Genomic DNA, 20,161 nt, shown 5'->3' with positions numbered 1-20,161 from the left:
GATCCCAAAGAATATGCGACTCAGGACATGGACTTCCAGACATCTCTGATGCTGACCTGCGCTCCCAGCAAAGCTGAGACCTGTGGCGGACACGAAAGACATGGGACCGGAACTCCTGGACATCCTGCATTTTGCAACCTGCACCGACTTCCAGAAGTATCCTGAAGTTGTGCAGTGGGGTGCTTAAAGCCCCAGCCCCAAGCACCTTTTGCAACGAAGCTCAGAGGTCCACACTCCACGAGTGTCCCGTGGGCCCGCTTTGTGCATTTCAGCTCGATGCATCTTCGTGGTTCCTAGTACGTTGGCTAGTAAGCCCCCAAGAAGACCAATCCTTGAATTACTTTGCTTTCCTGGTTGCTCCAGGCTTGCTCCAACTTCTCCCTAAAAGAGAAGTTCCTCAGACCTTGCTGGTCTGCACCGAAGCCAATTTCAACATCTTGTGTGGATTACGTTTGCCGAGGCTTGTTGGGTCCAATCCGGATACTGACACCGCAGTCAACTAGATCCTTCGTGGGACAGCTCAAATCCAGCTCCTGGTCATCGTTGGCGCCTTCTGGACCTCGTGGCTGAAGAGACAAACTTCACCTTTTCACCTGAAATCACCGGACATCGGCTGGCATCTTCCTGTCGCCATCCTGGTCACTGGCTAGTGACCCAGACTCTGTCCCTTCTGCTTTCAGGTTCTTCACATCTCCGATCCACCCTTGGATTCACCCGGACACTTTTCCTATGCTCGCCTGCAGCACTTCTTTGCAGCTCTCCATTGGAATCGACGACGAAACCCGACATGAAGACACACCTATGCACCCGGCTTCCCATGGTGAGGTAACACGAGTACTCCGGTGCTCCATTGGGTATTGACTCTCCAAGTGTCTTAGTCTAAAAGGGTTCCATCGCAGTTCACCTCCCTGTACCCTTAATGTTTAAAATTGTAACTTGTTCGTTCTCCATAGAAAGTCAATGGTAACCTGTGGCTGTGTTTAGACACTGCACAACTCTACCGTGGGCCCCCTACATCCTAACCTTTGGATGTTCCTAGAAGCTCCAGCGATTTCCCCAGGCCCTAGGCCTGCTTTCTATTCCTCACGTGGTTCTTATACCACTATTTTAGTATATGGTTTGTGAGGCCCCTAGGGCAAAACGTATACTGTGCAACTTATCGTATGCTAATGAAGTTCCTTGTATTGTACTTTTACCTCTGACCTCCTAAAGAGTGCAGAGGGGTTGTGTTTAGAATAAATACATATATATTTGATATATACCTTGTGTGGTGTGCTTTCATTTGGTACTCAAGGGATTATAAATGGTAAAACAAATTGTTTAACTCGTCTCCAAGTCTTAGCCTGAAGGCTGCTCTCCACAGCTACCACTGTAAGGTTTACTTTATAACCTACCTGGACTGGTGCAAGGTGCCCACTAGAATAGTGGACATCATATACCAGGCCAACTTATCACACTTACCACCACTACTCCAATAACTACCACGTACTCTAACCAGCACCACCACCACCCTACCCTAACCACCGCCACCCTAAACAACCCCCTAACCACCATCACCTAACCACCAAATCCTCCATACCCTAACCACCACCACCACCGTAGCCACCGCCACCCTCATTATCCTACCAGCTAAATGACCACCTTAATCATCATTACTGTACCAACCACCACCCTCACCACTGCTCTAAACACAACCACTACCCTCAACACCACTACCCTATGCTAACGACCATCCTACCAATGCACCCTAACCACCATAACCACCAATTACCCTAGCCACCAGCACCACCCTACACTAACCACGACCTCCATACTTCCACCACTCTAAGCAGTGCCACCCTAACCAGTCTACCAGCACCACCCTACCTCCACCACACCCACCCGACCAACACTACCCTACCCATTACCACCCCAACCACTCCACAACTAAACATCACCATCACCCTAGCCAGCCTTCCACCACCCTATCAACACCTCCCTACCAACCACCACGAACCATCACCACCCTAATCCCACTCCACCCCACCCTACCCTAACCACCACCACCACCCCCTACCATAACCACCGCCGCCCTCATCACCACCACCCCTCCTTACTACCATAACACCTCCCCCTAAACACCTCCTTAAACATCAGAACCACCACCATCCTTAAAACTCCACTATCACTTTACTCTAACCACCACTACCTTTTCACTCATTACTTGATTGCTGTTTTCATGGAAAGTTATGGTCAGCGTTTGCTGTTTTTTTTCCCTTCGAGGAGCTTGTTCTCACTTGAATCTGTGCATCAAGGTATCTAGTAAATCCAAGTTATATGAAGGATTAAGAAATGTTTACCTGTCATCTGTAGCGACCTATCGATCTGTTCTATGGTAATGAATATGAGAACATTGAGAAGAAACTATGTGGTAGGATGTTGCTGTGAATCCTAGGGCAAGAACTCACTAGGCATAGTCACATTTGCATAAACTTCATATTTGATTGCATTGTATCTCAATTCAATTATTTATTATGATTTGGAGCTCCGAAGTGTTCCACATAAAAATATACAAATAAAGGTTCCGATATATCAAATCATTCAGGGCATAATAATAACAGGATAAAAAACATGCAAACACCTTAAAATCACCAATTTAGTTGAACCATGCAAAGTTCAAGTAGCATACTAGGAGTTAAAAGTGCAAATGTGCAGATATTAGGCCAATTTCACCATTCTATTAAAAATACAATACTAAATAAGACAATGCAAATCGAGCCGTTCTGTTAAATTCTCCAGTAGCTCTAGCTACATTATACAAGCATCCTAAAATTCTATATATAATGTAAAAATGTATTTTGCCCAGAGGGAACCCTGTGCAAAACATCTGCAAAGACCTAACAGTTACAGGTTTCATTGTACGTACAAAATTCATAGCAACATACAAGATAACAAAAAGTGCAAGTGTGCAATTATAGTACTAATTTCACACATCCTGTAACAAATTCTATTTGTAATATAGAGTGAATTTCGCTCAAACGGGACCCCAAGCAGAAATACAAGCAACGGCCTAAAAGATGCAGAGTTCAGTGTACAATGCAGTCTACATGGTAGCATACATAATGTCAAAAGTACAAATCCGCAAGTACTATACCAATTTCGTTAGTCCTTTAAGACACCATCCAACTAGAATGGTATAACTCCGATTGTACCATTAGATACTATAAAAACATCAGGTATATAATTCGAGACATTCTAATTATAATATGCAATGAATTTTGCCCACAAGGGACCCTGTTCAGCGTACCGCAACCAATTACAACATATTAATTACTCTGTAAAATATGTTTTAAAATTGTTTTTAAAAAACTATCAATTTCAAAACACACTTGTTCGGAGAGCGGGGCCAAAAGACAATTTCGGGCCTCCTCGGCTGTAGAGATTTTGTATTTTAAAACCAGTGATCTCAGCAGATGTCGTAATGGTTGTAATAGGGGACAAACAAATAAAATGTGATTTAAATCCTATACCCAGCTTCCACATATGTGACAAAGTCTGTCCTGCCTGGCTAATCCCTGCCACACCCCTGTTATGATTCATAGTGGCAGCAAATTCAACCTTAACAGGACAGTTCTGCATACGCCATGGAGGAGATTACATACATATGGTTGGGGTGTTTATAAATACTGCTCCCAATTATTGTATCAGTGCTGGAAGGCCCTTGGCATAAGGCAGTATCTCTTTTACGGTAGACTTCGTGAATTGTATTTTCATTCGTGTTTTCAAAGCTTGTTTTGGTAAAGACCCTATGCCACTATGCCCAGTTCCAAAGAAGTCTGCAGCTTTCACATAATTTCTGAAGACAACGCCTTTCCCCTTCAGGCTGGCATATATTTCTTGTCTTAGCGCTTCCCGTTGAGGGTTTTCAGCACTGTTCAGAAGGGCATTACTCCATCTCAAACATGCAGCCATGGCGAACACGTAGGTCGAAAGAAGCCTGAATCGAGTTGGATCGCCGCTATAGGGGCTGCTCGGTTCAAAATACAGATCTGGCGCCAAATGCACCCTTCTACCTTCTCAAAGTAAACAATCTGCTGTTCGTCCACTAATTCACATGCGTAACTCAGTACAGACGGAATTTTTAATTTTCTAAAGTGAAAAAACATGTGTGAAGTGTCTTTGGCCGCAACATTTATAAAATCTACCAATTGCACTTACTTGAGATATTGCCTTACTTCTACACTGATCAGTATGATCAATGCTAGAACACTTACTCATAAGAATTCTTCCTAGGTACGGGTACAACTTCATTATATCAAGTTTGTCTTTCCCCAAGAAACATTGTACATTTTAATTGCTGTGCAGTGAGAATAAGAAAACGCAGTATTCAAAGTTTTACGTGCATTTTTTTTTCTAATCAGCCTGAGAATACAATCACTTCTGCTTCAAAGGCTGGTTTTGTGTGCTTTCCTTCCTCTTCTAGTTTGTCCCTCCCCTGGAGCATGGCCTCCTTACTTGTCTATTCCATTAATTACTTTCCAGGCATTCCTTTTTTATTTTTGGTTAAGTACACAATGACAGTGCATGTGTTTTCAGGATCTCTGCCTTGTGTACTTCTTTTTGCCCATCCGCCTTGCTCCTGTGTACTTCTCCCCCACCCATCCCATTTTATAATTGCACTTGTGTGTTTGACCCCCCCTCCCGCAATGTATATTTTTCCCATTTTCCACATTGAGCTTTTCTCATCAGTGTGCATCTGCTCCTCTGTACTCATGTTGCGCTCTCCTACCCGTGTTATGCACTTCTCCTACCACCCTCCATGTTGCTACTCCCTCCAGTCTGTGCCCTTCATATTGCTTCCACCCTGCTCGCCTTTTGCTTTTTTGAAAACAAAATGATTATACACTACCTGTTCTATTTATTTCCAATCTACTTTGGAATGGTAAATGAAAAACAAAAAAACACCTGTGTGTTGTGGTGCACGCAAATACAAAATAACGAGGCAGCAACCTTTGTGTTCTAGCACTTCTTTTTTTTCCCCCTCTTTAGCGATACTGTACAGCAAGGCGAGGCCTGTTGTCTTTGGGAATACTTGTTTATATTGTGCTCACTTTTCTTCAGTTTATGTTGTAAAATGTAGTGAATGAATGTGTATGAACTAAAACTATGCGTTTTTAAAATGTGCCCAAGATACTGAATTTAGAATACTGGTTATTTCTACAATTCTGAATTTGAGGTTAACCATAATATTTTATGGTTCATAAGGCATTTCACAACATGTGTTCTTTCTTGCACACACTTAAAATCCAAAACTGGAGAAAAATGTCATTAATAATAACTGTCCGTTTGTGGATCAAAGAGATCACTTTACAGTTGCGAGGAGTCCAAATCTTCTGTATCTTCACCTTTTCTTCTAGAGGAGTTCACTGTGAGGCCAGCCAAGGGTCCACAACCTTGGGGGGTGGGGGTGGGGGGGGCATACCTCTTGGTGATCAGGGAATCACTCCAGGAAAGGTCAGCAGCAGGGCTGAAGAGGTTCCAATTGGTCCTCTTCAGCTGGGCGGTTGCAGGTATTCCTCTGGAAGATTGTGGTGTCCTTTTAGCTCATACAGGAGGTCAGCAAACAGACCATTGGAGTCCCTCTGGGTGAAGTGGGGTCAAGGCAAGCAGGTTTTATCTTCCTTCTTCAGACAGCAAGCCATTCCCTCTTCTCCAGTCAGGAGGGCAGTCTTTCTTCTGAGTTGATTTCCCACAGATCCAGGAGTGTTCTTGTGAGAGGTTCTGGTCAGTTCTTCCCCTGACTCCAAACTGTTTAGGGCGACAAAGACAGGGTAAGGCTGGTGTGACATTTGTTTGCCTTTGCTGCAGAGGTGCTGTGCCCTGCACGGATTACACTTCAAAGGGCCCTCTGAAGTGTAATCCGGGCAGGGCACATCACCTCTGCTGCCATTCTCTCAGGAAAACCCTCACACCAAGGCTTTCTTTGTCCCAGTGTCTGGAAGGAATACACAACCCACAACAGGAGAGCTGTTGATGGTCAGGTGACTTAGGAAAAGACAGAAAGGCCAAGTTGGTTTGGACAGACAAATGGCAACTTTCTATAAGTAGCATTTTGAAATTTGTACCTTAAAATCCGACTGTCCCAATTAAGATGTGTAAGAAATTGGGTTACTAGTTAAGAGGGGTTAAACCCTACTCAAGCAGCAACCACATTCCTAGTCAGGGTGAAGTCACAGGCAAACCCTCTGATAGCTTAGCACAGAGCAGTCTGGCTTAGCTTAGAGGCAATGTGTAAAGTATTTATAGAGGAATTCAAACGGAAATAAATTAGAACACAACACATGAAAAATCCCTCACCAAATTATAAATAATTTAAGACCAAAATGACAAAAATCCAGTCAGTAGATTCGGAGGTATACAATTTTGAAGATTTAAGTGAAAATAGCACCAAAAAACAGAGGTTATCTGGTCGTGCTAGACCAGCCCAAAGTCTCAATTTCAGGCAGACCGCGATGGAGCGCGATCAGCTACAGTGACCCAGTCAGACCCGCTGAAAAGTACCTTCATTTCTGGTTGGGGAGCGATGTGGAGTCGTGCGTCGAGGATGCGTTGCATAGAAGAGGTCCTTGTGTGGAGATATGTCACACAGCTGTGGTTCCAGGAAGCTGATCTCGGTTATTCGATGTCCTTGCAGGTAAGAGTGTTGCACAGCAGTGGTTAAGAGGAGCAGGTGGTCAATGTGAGTTCCTTGCATGGAGATGTGCCGCACATCGTACGTTCCGATGAGCTGTGGGGCTGTGATGCAAAGTCCTGCATCGAGGAAGCAGCACAATGCAGTTCCAATGGAGAGTCTTATGAGGGGATGCGTTGCGCTGTGTCAGTTGTGCTGAGACCATAGCTCCCCTGACTGAGCATCTTCAGGCCCACTACCAAGGGTCCAGCACTAGGGTAGCACCACTTTGGAGAGCAGGACTCGCAGTTGGCAGAGCCCAAGTGCTGGGCTAAAGGTTGCTGGAACCTGTTCTGTCCCTGATCAAAAGACCAGGCAATTAGCCTTGGAGTCACTCTGGTGGTGCTGGGTCCAAGATGCAGATCCAGTCCTTCTCACTCAGGCAGGAGGGCAAGAGAGTGGCAATTTTCTTGCAGGAAAGCAGCACAGCAGTCCTCCTTCTGAGTCTTCCACAGGTCCAGATGTATAGTGACTTTGACGAGTTTGAAGTATGCGTAGTTTTTGTAGGTTTCAACCCACCTGAGGTGTTAAGTATTCCTTTTTTACCTGGACTTGCCCCCAGCTTGTCTGGGGGACACAAAAGGCTAGTGACAAACCCTTTGTAAGGATGTTCAGGCTGGGCCTTTGTCATGTTTAAGTGTGGTAGGGGACAGCTCCACCCCATATCAGGTCAGAGTGGCCCATCCTGACAGCACCTATCTTCCATTTGTCTCACTGTCTCTGAGAAAACTGCCAGCTACACCTATTCATGTGACCCAGGGACAGGCTGTTGACACCAAATGGTTGGGATTAGAAATTGGCAACTTTCTAAAAGTGGCATTTTCAGAATTGTGAGTTAAATTCTGACTTTACCATTAAAGAGGGCTTTAAATTACAATTGTTTAGGCACCAGACTAAACCTGCCCGCAGGGTCTTGGTTGAAAGTTATCGTGTAATAAGGAAACCCAATGTTATTCTAAGTGAGAGTTAGGCCTTGTAGTAGTGGAAAACTAATTTAAGAGTTTCTCACTACCAGGACATGCAAAACTTAAAAGTACATCGCACACATTTTGAATACACTTCACCCTGCCCTCTGGACTCTTCAGGGCATACCCAGCGGTTTATGTTTGTTTACGGATTTATAAAGCGCATGGCTGCCCGTGAGCGTCCCAGCGCTGGGCCTGGTAAAAGGTTTCTTTTGCCAGTTCAGAATGAACACACAGGCTACAATGGCTGCCTTAAACCATGTTTTTCCGGTCTACTTAAGTGGGTGACACAGTCAGTGCTGCAGGTTCACTAGTGGCATTTAATTTACAGGCCCTGGGTACATAGGGTACCACTTAACTAGGGATTTACAAGTAAATTAAATGCGGCTGTTGGGCATTAGCAAATCCTGTCATGTTTAGGGGAGAGAAAGCAAGTACTTTGTGCACATTCCGACTGCTACACCAGTGCTAGAGTCCTAAGGCCAAGATAAAACGAGAGCACTAGGAGTAGGAAGGGTGAAGGCTAAATGTTCGAAAGAATACCCTAAGGCTGACAGTTCTAACAAGAGCATTTTAAATTACAATTCACTTGGGTGTAAACAGCATATCTCTATCTGGTCACAAACTGAAGTTAGCAGTTAACTGTAATAAGGTAAGCTAGTATTAGCCTAGGGAAGAGATAGGCCTTACAACAGTGATAAACTTCTTTAAGAGTTTTTCTGTGTCATGACATGTAGTACTTACGTACTCATACTCCTACATGTTAAAATATGATGCACCCTGCCCTATGCAGCTTTAGGCCCTATCTTAGGAGGGTGAATTATAAGCAGTATAAAGGAAGGTTTAGGCATTGCAAATAATTTACCTTGCGAGGCAGAAATGACAGTTTAAAATTGCACTACAGGCTGCAGTGGCAGGCTTAAGACCCATTTTACAATGCTACTTTAGTTGGTGGCAAAATAGGTGCTGCAGTCTACTTGTACCTTTTCATTTATAGGCCCTGGGTACAGGTCGTACACTTTGCTAGGGACTTGCAAGTAAACTGAAGGTGCCAGTAAGGTGTAGGCCAATTTTACCATGTTTTAGGGAGAGAACATAAGCACTTTCTGCACTTAACCCCTACTAACCAGTGCGGGAGTCCTAATGTCAACAAAGTCCAGCTCAGCAAACAAATACATGGAGTGAAGGTAAAAACATCTGGGGTAATACAACACCAGAGATGTCTGTTATAAGAGCCTTCCACACAAACACACACTTTTTCTTCCTACTGTATTGCCCCATCTCCCTGATACTTGCCAGCACCCTCTCCATCCTCCTTACAAACCCACTGTCAGTAAGTTAGGTTATTTTTTGGGATCAATTTATTTAATGGCTACCAGCAGCTGCAAAAAAGCAGTCATACCTTTATGCGCTCTGCGTGAACTTTTTTTTTTGCTATTTTCACCAGTTTCATTTACCATTCTAACACGGCTTCTTCCATGTTGGAGCAGTACATTTATAATAGCCGTAGGTTGTAGACCCGTTACAGTGGATGTGTTGTGATGCTTGCATGCGTCATGACTCATTACAGCCATATTGCAATTGGTTTCCTTCAATAGAATGGTCTTCGTAAGATTGCTGGTGCATTCATGTTCCTGCAATCAAATGGCAAAGCCAATAGCACCGTAATTTAAGGCAGAGATCTGTGCATTATGCCACTGCTTGTGCAAATCAATTGGGTCATATTCCTATCCCACCTGGTTATAGCTAAGTCTCACTATGGTGTCCAGTGACTGTTGAGACGTGTGTTGTAGTAAGCAACTAATTTGGGGTGGAATTGAATTGCCCCCCCCCCCCATTATTTATTGCTCTGTTCAGTAAATCTCATTCCTGATATATTTACTTTGTCAAGTTGTTAGAAGTATGGCTCAATGGTTAGAGCAGGCAGACCTTGACGCAGAGCTCTGGCCAGGGACTAGGGTTCGATTCCCGCCTCGGCGGGTCTCCGGCTCATTAATTCCCCTGACTGGATATTCTCGCCTCAGTGCCTGTTCTGATCATGGGTCCCACGCTGCAACTCTGGGCAATAGCTTGCTTAGTCTCCACAACGGCCCCAAAAGCGCTGGGATGCCTGGCTGCACCTGGGGGGTGCCCAGGAGTGGACATTTCCCAGGAAAGCCAGGAAGGGTTCCTAAGCGGTATACGGACAGCGCCGGGACACCTACGGTGGAGGTAGCTGTGCGCTTTACAAATTCCGACATTTACATTTACATTTCCCTTTATGTAAAGCCATATACTTTGAAGACAAATCGTATAGCATGAACTACAGCAACACCAGGATTACCGCAAAGTCCCGAATGCTCATCTTGTTAAAATTTCTCTTTTTATCCCAATTCTTCCATTTAATTATTCAACAGCTCCATTTGAGAAGTCTGAGTACTATTCCTGAAGGAAATTGGACGTTTACTCCTGTTCTTTACTCATACATTTGGAGAAAGTTTCTGAATTGTTTTGAATTGTGTAAGTGAATCCAAGAGTAATCCTGGAAAACTGTGTCTTGCAACTTTTCTTGAGTAGTTCTGGATTTCTTTGTAATTTCCACTGTTCTTCCATGCAAAGGTAATTTTGCTTGTGTAAATTTAGTAGCTGTACATTTGTGCATGCCTAATGTGTTACCACCTTCGCCAATTTTGAACATGTTCCCTGAATGGAGATTTACTCCTGTCCTTGAAATCCACATTTGAGTATTCAACTTCGTAAATAGTTGTCTGGGCTCTAAAAACCTCGTATCACCAGCCCCATTGAGCATGTTTTCTCACACCAGTTAATGCACCACTCATAAATGAAAATGTGGCTGCGCTTGTGTTCAACTTAGATGCCTAAAAACCTTTGTGAATGTGTTTGGAATTTCCTAGCATTTTTTGGGGTGTGGTGTACATAATGAAAAGTATGCTGTTTCTGAACAATGTTTACCCTAAGTATGTTTTTAGCATCCCTTCACTTTTTTCATCCATTGCTACATTGACCTGTTTTATATTCTAACAGACATATTATTTCCAATTCATTTTTATGCTTGCACCATTAATATATGTGGTGTTTGGGTAAACCATAGACACTGGATTCAGCAGAATAATTAATATTTTAATTGAACAATTAATACTAGCTTTTGCAAAAATTATCCAATATATCTCCCTTGAAAGGATGATCGACCAAATTGGTCTTACTGTGATTCGAAATTGTGACCAGTCGACCAAATGCCGAAGGTGGTTTTGAGAGATTAACTAATAGTAATTTTGCTGGATAAGTGTGGCAACTTTGTCGTGGTATTGTACTTTTGATATCAAACTCTGTTTCTTTTACAGAAATCCCTTGGAATAAGTGAAATGTCTGGATTTATATGTGGCTACATATCTTCTGTGTTTTACTTAGGATCTCGATTTCCTCAACTCCATAAAAATGTAAGGATTTCTCAATTTTTATGAATTTACTGTTCTCAAAATTTCATAGCCATTATCTATCTCTTTCTGCCTGTCTCTATCCTCTCTGTTTGCCTTTTGTCTCTCTGTCTATCCTTTGTCTCTCTCTTTCTCGCTGTCTGTCTTCTTGTCTGTTTCTGTCTGTCTCTCTGTCTTTGTCTCTCTGTCTGTCTCAGTCTGTCTTTCTGCCTCTCTGTCTATATATCTATCAGACTAGATGGAAAATATTTCATCTTTAGATCTTAAGCCCCTTGTTTCTTTTCCAAAATGTAATTTAAATGTCACCTTTTTTATTTTTTATTCACAAAACCCATACCTTTAGCACTCTTTCAGGGGCTCTTTATTTTATGTTTTTATGAGTTCCGGTGATCTTTTAAAGGTGCCTTGCTAATGCGTCTGTCTGTAGGTGAATCTGCGATTACCCTCACATTTCTAAAGCCAGGTCTTCAGCTTCTCAGGAATTCAAGAAGTGAGCGGGATGTTCTTATGTGTAGCAGCAGGTTGTTCCATGCTTTAGGAGGGATGTAGAAGAAAGCACAACCCCATGAATATCCTTTAGGTGTCGCAATTATAACATCTGGCTTGTTCCTTGTGAACCCTGGCCTCAGAGGTGGCAAAATCAGTGCCAGGAACACTGTGACAGCTCACCTTTATGGATCTTGGTTGGGGCTACACTCTTTGGTTTCTTTCCCATTTTATAATACTAATAGCGAGTAAAGTTTCAGTATTCACTATTAATGTAATAAAAAATGGAGTACAATTAGAATCTGACCTTCCCTGGTAGCTGAGGTAAATAAAAAACCAAGAAAAAAAAATGCTTTGAAATGTATGTTGTGTCTGTGCTTTCAGGTGTCTGTGTGTTTGTGCGAGTGAGAGAGGGAGTGTGTGTGAAAGAGTGTGTTTAAGTACGAATGCATGTATGTATAGACATGTGTGTGAGTTGAAACTGAGGGTCAAAGATCATGTGATGTCACTTTCGCTACCCCTGGTATTTTGGTGAAATGACATTCATGCTTGACAACCAATTCTGGTTTTCCTTATGATTGGAATTTAAGCAAGTAGGAGTCGGGAGGAACTGAGGTGTCTGGACATTTGTGAAAGCAAGTGTGATTGTTGAGGTATGCTGGACCTGTGTTATTAGTGCCTGTGAGAAGTTGGCCTGATATATGATGCTCACTAGTTCTAGTGATCACCTTGTATCAGTCCAAACAACCCTTATGGTGATTGGTTGTAAGTCAACCTTGTAGACCAGCTATCCTAATGGTAGCATGGACAAAGCAGTCTTAGGCTAAACTCTTTTGGCATGTGAAGCCAGCTGTTTTACCACAATATAACCCCTTGAATACCAAGTGAAAGGACACCACACAGGTTGTTATGAAAATAAACGGTATATTTATTAATAACAACACCTCTGAACACTTTGAGGTCAGAGGGCTAAGCACATGACAATCTCTTACGAAAAATACTACAAGTCGCACAAAATTACAATGGTGCCCTAGGGGCTAGACAAACCATATACTAAGTAAGTGGAATGTGAAAGTCGATAATGGAAATGGAGCTGTCCAGAAGCTGTAGGATCGATGGGACCACGCTATACTAACTTCCGGTAAGTAATAGGAGGCCCACAGAACGCGTGTGCAGAGTGTGAACTCACACGCGAGATGCGTAACAATGTCTATGGACAGTACAGTTCAAGTTAAAGGTGAGTACGGACAATCCTGACTAGGTAGAACTAAAACGACTGTGGAACTGGACACTAGGACAGTTAAACTACCCTTGAGCACCGAAATGCTCTCGTTACCTCACCCACCGACGGCGGGTGCACAGGTGTCAAGGTGCGTCGGGTTCTCGCGTTGAAGTCTATGGAGCCTGAAAGAAAAGATGCTGCAGGCGACCAGGAGGGAGATGTCCGGTGCAATCCAAGGGTGGATTGTTGAAGAAGGAGACCTGAAAGCAGAGGGGACAATGTTCACAGTCACTAGCCAGTGACTGGAGTGGAACCAGGAAGGAACCAGATGTCGTCGTCGCGATCAGGTGAAGAGTGGACGCTTGACTCTGCAGCCACGTGGACCAGGAGGTGTCTTCGACGACCAGGATGGAGGCACGAGCTGGCCCACGCAGGCTCTCGCTGTCGGCGGTGTTGGATCCGGGATTGGAGGCAACAGGCCTTGGCAAAGGCAACCCACGCGGTGAGTGAAGAAAGCATCTGGTGCGGACTAGGAGAGTCCGGGGTGCCCCTCTTTTGGAAGGGAGCAAGGGCCAATCTGGAGCAACCAGATCAGCAGTGGAAATTCACAGGTTCGTCGTCTAGGAGGCCACTAGCCAGCCGGCAAGTGACCAGACAACGCGTTGAGCAGGAACCAAGCAGAAGGGCCCCACGCAGATCTCGTGGATGCTAGAGGGCTGATCTTCGGTGCAGGGGCTGCTCGGGGCTGGGGCTTCTCAGTCCCCAAAGCACTTGGTCGAGTTTACCTCGGGAGTCGTGCTGGAAGCGAAGTGCAGGTTCGTTCAAGATGGCCGGTCCCACGTGTCTCGTCGCACCCACGGGTCTCAGCTTTGCTGTAGATGCAGGTTGAGGTAGGAGAGGTCTGGGAATCCGGGTCTCATCGGGCTCTGAAGTCTGGATCCTCGAGGGAAGACGACAAAGTGAAGCCGCTGGACGCTTGATGGTGCCTGCAGTTGCAGGGTGGACACTCCTTGCCCACAAGGGAGATTCTTCAGTCTTCTGTGGAGCAGAACGTCGAAGGCCAGAGTTTCTTCTTGATGAATAGTTCAGGATAATCTAATTTGGAATGGGACCAGCTCCTACCTTTTCTCCTAAAGGGGGCTGCACTACTGACTAGGTCCCTCCCCTGGGTGGGACCAGGAAGGGGGGTGGTTACACCCCCTATCCTTTGTCCGGTTTCCCGCCAGAGCTGGGGCTGGGATGCCCCAGCAACTGGTTTGCACTGGTGTATGCACAGGGCACCTTGTGTGCCCCAGGCATGTCTCATTCCTTCCAGGCCTCCCTACCTCAATACACAAAATCCTGTCTGGGGTGGTGCTAGCACCTCCCAAGGCAGAAAACCCTTTGTCCAAGCCATCCTCGCTGGAAGGACTCCCAGCAGCAGGAGGTCAGACTTGTGTCTGTGGTGGCAGCATCCATTTTGTGATGCTGAGGCTCGAGTTAACTTTAACCGGGATTCACAGTTACATACATGTCGTGTCCCTCTAGAAGGGTGGAATGCTACCCCCGTCGCCATAATTGGCGAGGGGGTAGTATTCCAAATCGTATGACACCTTACTCGACATGTTTTGATAATGTTATACCAGAGTTAGCATTTAACCGCGAGGTTGATAATGCACTTAAGAGTATATTGTATAGCGTTATCATGGAACAGCTATTAGGACTTGGTTCCGCAAGCTGCAAACGGGCTCAGCTCATGCCAGAGAACCATCTCACATAATTCCAAGCACTCTGCCTTCAGGATTGATAAGGCCTTCCATAGGAGTGACTGATAGGAATATATGTGTCCATTTTAGGGTTAGATATAGGTATACTATATCTACAGCAAAGGGTGCTTACACCACCTTGCCCCAGCTGTCATGCAGCCAGTTGTGTCAGATTTAGATGGCCAGCCAGGGGTGGCATAATACATGCTTCAGCCCCTGGTAGGCCCTGGGTACACCTATGCCCTGGGTACAGGGACTGATAAGGTGGCCCAGTACCAATTGGTAAATGCACCTAAAGTACATGGTGTCCATTTTAACAGAGAGAGCAGGAAGCCTGGGGTCCTGAATAGCAGGATCCCAGGCCAACTAAGTCAAAAACCAGCAAAACACCAGGCAAAAAGTAGGGGGCAGCCATAGTCAGATATCCACCTTCCTACAGTGCCTATAAACTGTGGGTGAGGAGTTTGAATTGTGTTAGTTTGTGAATGGGGATCCAGTGGAGCTCCTTCAGGTAGGTTTTGATACATGTTCAGTGTAGAAGGTTGACCGTGATTCTGGCGGCAGCGTTCTGAATGGTCTACAGCTTCCTGGGGAGTTTTTTGTTGGTGATCCCGTTCTTTTCATATATACAAAATATTGGGTTATTTATTAATTAGAAAGTATTAAAGTATGTCTCAATGGTTTGTACAAATAGAACAGCCTCCAATCTTTAAGTATGTCTCTCATTAGCAATTGCTTACCACATGTGTGCAAATGGTTGGTCTCCTTGGGCTATTACCTAGCCAGCCTGTGTTCTCAACTGGACACTAATCATTAAGCGCTGGGCTGTATCCGTAAAGAATTATGACTTGCTAGTTTTCCTTGAGCAGATGTGTATCTTGCCCTTTGTTATCCATGTCACTGTTTCTATTGTATTTATTTTCATTAGTTCCAAAGAAAATCCACAGAGGGAACTTCTTATATGCTTTTTGCTTTGGCCATGATGGGTAACTGTACATATGGACTGAGCCTTTTGTTAAAACTACCAGCCATTTCTCATCACAAGGAGCTCTACCTCGTACATCACCTGCCCTGGCTGATTGGAAGCTTCGGAGTTCTCTTTCTTGACTTTTGTGTATCCTTCTATTATAAGCATATAGCGATTGTATCTATTGGTAAGTAACAGAGACTAGTGGTTGTTTTGCTATAGTGAAAATGTTATTTTTATTAAAAAAAGATTTATTGCACACATAATAAATAGTTGAATCAAAATCACCTCATAGTCTGAACTCTATTACTATCGCTGAACTAAAGTATGTATTTATTTTTCATATTTTATCGCTGAACTAAATGAACTAAAATGTGCGTTTAATATTTTATTTCAACTACGAGCCTACAATGAATAGATACAAGTGTATTTTTTCCGGCCGTTAACCTTTTACCACAGCTTTGGTAAGATTGGGCTGGTTGCACTTTTCTGTGTATGCCAATTAATCTAAAACCATAACGCTTTTAAGCCATGCGGATAAAAAACATTTGGTTAGTTCTATTTGTGCTACGTATGTCCTCACTAGCACTTCTTTGGCATAACTGATTTAGTCATCCGGTGCTTTAATTGTGCTTTTAATTGTGCTAGGGAGACCGTATTCTTTCACAGAGGGATTCTTTACTTGCACAGTGATAGCACAATGTTGCCATATCTCGGGTATGATGTGATGACCAGATGGAGCAGCGTCACTGCCATGCCATCTGCTGCAAATTCTGAAAATGAGAAATGACACCACTCTAACAGGCAACAGAGAGGATTTCCTTAAGACCAAGGGTGAAGGAAAACCATTCACGTGACCTTTGATGTCTCATCAACAGCATAAAATACCGTGGACCTGGCTGTTCTCCTGAAAAGCCTAGAATGATGAGCATCAACAGATACTACTTAGAATGTATATTTGCCTTCCTAGCTGACTGAAGCAAATGTGCGGCCATGATCTGTAGCATCGGTCACTTGGATGTGACTTGTAGGGTTCTGCAGAACCCCACCCAGACACTGAAATTGCACCTGCCTACACTGATAAAATGCAAGGTGCAGCTACGTACAAGACCTGGGCAACCACGGGGACATATTGTCTTAGAAATTCAGCTTTCACACAAATGTGAGCAGACCCTAGATTCTCATCCATCTAGGGGCAAGCTTGCTTTGGCAATCTAACTTTACCACATGGCCCAACTACATTAAACAGTGGCAGAAAGAGATGTTGCTGCCTATCAGCAGAACTAGGACAGAAACTGTGGCCCTAGGTGGTGCTGCATTGGAATACTGCCCATATCAATGTATGGTAAGTTCATCCTAGCGAGATATCTAGGAGTATTGGACCCCAGACTCTGGATTGATCTGAATCCTGTCTTCAGTTCAAAACCCAAACAACCTTAAAGACATGCAATATCTGAAGACAGAGATATTCTGGCAGTATTTAACTTTGAATCTGCCACTAAGGGCCTCATTGCGATTTCCATGAACATAGGTGTGTGTGTTGGGGGCGGGGGGAGATTCTGGCTGGCATCTCCGCACCCATCTTTGGAGATTGCAAGTTATTGCCCACAGAAATGGAAACTAACATTTGGACCAAGGAATACTGGATCCAAATCACCACGTTTTTCTCCAATGTAATAACAGGTTCAAATCCACCCATGTTTAACACCTGCTTGCTGCAGGTGATAAATATGTGGGGGTAATTTCTTCTTGGCTGTGGTGCCACGGGATAACGGCAGGAGAACAAAGTTGTTTGGTTGCAACTGTGGGGAGATTTTTCTGCTCTGCCCATGCTACAGTTCATACGTGGGTGGGGACTAGGAGCGGCAGCTACCTGCAGATCTTCTATAAGTCCAGGCCTGTTGTATCCAGACCTGGATTTAGCTACTCTGACGTTTGCACACCTCATAATTCCGGGCACAGCAACATGAGGAAACTCCTAGCTGACTGCAGCAATATCCTCTTTGGAGATACTGCTCCTGGCAGCTCATAATCAGAACCTAAGACGGTAGTAAGTGAAGAATATCAGACTGAGGATCCTTCCTTACATCCAGATAGACAAATTACTCTTACCCAGTGTCCACTAATCCTGTTAGATGCCTACTGCTTCTATTTGTGGGATCTTATGGATGCTTCTAACCCTGGATTCCTTACCTTAGAATCCTTCCCAACAGCCAGACTGGATCCAGAAACTTTTTCTAAGAATACTTCTGTGTGCAACTATAGATGGCACTGTGTGGCTTAGCACAGGCTCTATACCTCCCTGGAAGCGACAGATTGGATCCACATAAAAGCATCACCCCTGCACTCTGCTGTTTGTACTTTTCTTTCCACACCTTCCAACACGGATCCAGAGCTCTACTCCCAATTTCGTTGGGTTACTTCTGACTCCAAAAAAGAAATACAGCAACAATGTCACCTCCTAAAAGTACATGTTTCAGTCCATGGTAGGACTGTAGAAAACAGATATCAGTCATGGACCTACACAAGGTGTGTCTCCGATGTTTCGCCTTGATACATGACTTGTGCGATGTGTGCCTTCATGCACCCGAACGCCATCTTGAACCTAGAAGTGAAGCTTTATGTCACCCTAACATGAGAAGGCAAGACACTCGCATGAAGCCCTGTTGCAGCTAAAGGTTGCGGACTCTTTTACACTCCCAAGGCCTCACTTTCAAAGTCCTTTGGTAAGTCTAAATCGAAGTTCAAGCTAAAACATAAGAAAGCAAGGCAGGAATCAACCTCCTTCTACCACTCCATATCCAAAGAGAAGGCTCATGGGCGTTACATTGACAGTTGGTCTCCCTCAGTGTTACTGGTTGAGAAGCCGATTCCCCCAACTGATCACGCTGCACCCATAGTACTCCAATTATTTCCGATGCCACAGCAGATTGAGGCCTTCAGCGTTTTGGCTCTCTCTACTGCACATCTGGGCTACAAGGTACTGCATGGGCCTCCAGTTGGGTTACTACCAACAGGTCCTTCCCCAGCACTCTCTGATCCCTTAAGATCTATTCTAGGTCTCCTACCGACTCCTGTACTTATGTCTAATCTGATGCATGAACCCCTGCTGGGCTGTAAATCATCGACAATGGTACCAATGCCACCGGCTCCAGGAGAGGGTCCGGTAGGGATTGCTAAGTCTGGCCAGTGGACTTTATACCTCCTCTAATACATGGTTGGCTCACCACTTAGACCACTAACGGAAGAGAGTTCACTATTTGTAGAAGGGGTCCGACGGGCAGCTGAGGTCTTGGAATTGTAGTGTGCTTTCAGTCAAGACCAATACTAACATTCTTATGTATTTTTTGCAGCCTGTAACAGCCATGTTTTAGCCCTTGATTTCCTTTAGCGAGGTCCTTCCTGGTACCTTGATGGGTCCTTCCTGGTACCTTGATGGGCCCTTGGTCAATGCTCTGTTGCCCACCTGTGAACAGGCACTTGGCCAGGCATCACAATCTGGTTCCTGGCGACTCTAATTTTCTCACTTAACACCCTTACCCAGAGAGCCTGGTGTTTAGGCTTCAACCAGCAAGTTGAACTCCCAATTCATTTCCCACAACTCCTCCAGAAAGGGAATCCAAGTGGATTGAGGCTTTTGGAAACCAAATGTTCCCCTTAGCTAGCCTTGCATTGAGATTGGTCAATTCCTTCTATTTGTTGGATCCCAACATGCATGTCCTTTAGGACAATACCAGTGAGATCCATGCAGCAGAGCTTAGGGCCTCTCTGAGTTAAACCAATCATGATGGAAATGATACAGCCAAATATGTGATTTGTGCTGGCCTCATTACTACTGATTGCGGGGTAAGGGTGGTTGGAACCAGCTCTGTGTAAAGCCAAGCTTTGATACGTTCCACATGATTTTTGTGGAATGTACAAGCCTCTCTCATGGTATTGGCGCCAGTGTTGCTCTCCAGTGATGCTATTGAGACTTTTCAACACTCTGGAAGAGGAGAGGGTTGTTTCTCTTCCTGTTGGGCTAAAAAATGGTCTTCCGGCCTATATTGAAACATCGATCTCTGAATGTAATCCTGCGGTAGGGCAATTTCAAAATGCACATGCTGGCCCAAATCTTGCCTGCTGTGGACATAGGGGACTGGATGGTAGTGTTGGATCTGCAAGATGATGTGTATTGTCATATGTGTCCTGCAGATGTTACCTATTGTACAAGGTACTACGCAAACAAATGAGCGACGGTTATAGTTTTCTAAATCCTGGAGTTTCTGCTCTGGTTGACTTTTTCTTCTGATCAAAACTGACATTTCTTGATTTACTACGCAGATAAATGATGGACGGAATGCTGAATAAATCATATATTCACCCCAGTCAAGAGATCTGGGTTAAATCCATCGTTCTTTTGTTCACCATGCCACCCCAGTTTGGACCCAGCCATAGGCAAAGCTGTCTTGACTCTGTGCCTCATGGGAACAGTCCAGACTGAACTGCCAAGCCAGGTCCTCCCTGGACCAGAAACAAGCATCCTGGGGCCAGTTTCTGGGTATTATCCTTCATCAGCCAGGCTAGCTTGACTCCAGTGGCACAGTGAACAAGGGACCCATGTCTGGGCATACCCATCCCACTTAGGGTGAAA

General features: G+C 44.5%; 1 protein-coding gene across 1 annotated transcript in view; it reads left to right on the top strand.

Moving 5' to 3' along the window:
* LOC144792202 (lysosomal amino acid transporter 1 homolog) overlaps positions 1-20,161 on the top strand; it is a 157,674-nt gene that overhangs the window by 118,017 nt on the left and 19,496 nt on the right. Inside the window, exons 5-6 of the mRNA XM_078667102.1 lie at positions 11,016-11,111; positions 15,490-15,675. Coding sequence (XP_078523228.1) covers positions 11,016-11,111; positions 15,490-15,675 — 282 coding nt within the window. The remainder of the gene's footprint in view (positions 1-11,015; positions 11,112-15,489; positions 15,676-20,161) is intronic.

The sequence above is a fragment of the Lissotriton helveticus genome, chromosome 11 (assembly GCF_964261635.1).
Source record: "Lissotriton helveticus chromosome 11, aLisHel1.1, whole genome shotgun sequence".
Classification (NCBI taxonomy): Eukaryota; Metazoa; Chordata; class Amphibia; order Caudata; family Salamandridae; genus Lissotriton; species Lissotriton helveticus.
Note: the sequence above shows the minus strand (reverse complement) of the source record. Positions and strands in the feature narration are given on the sequence as shown.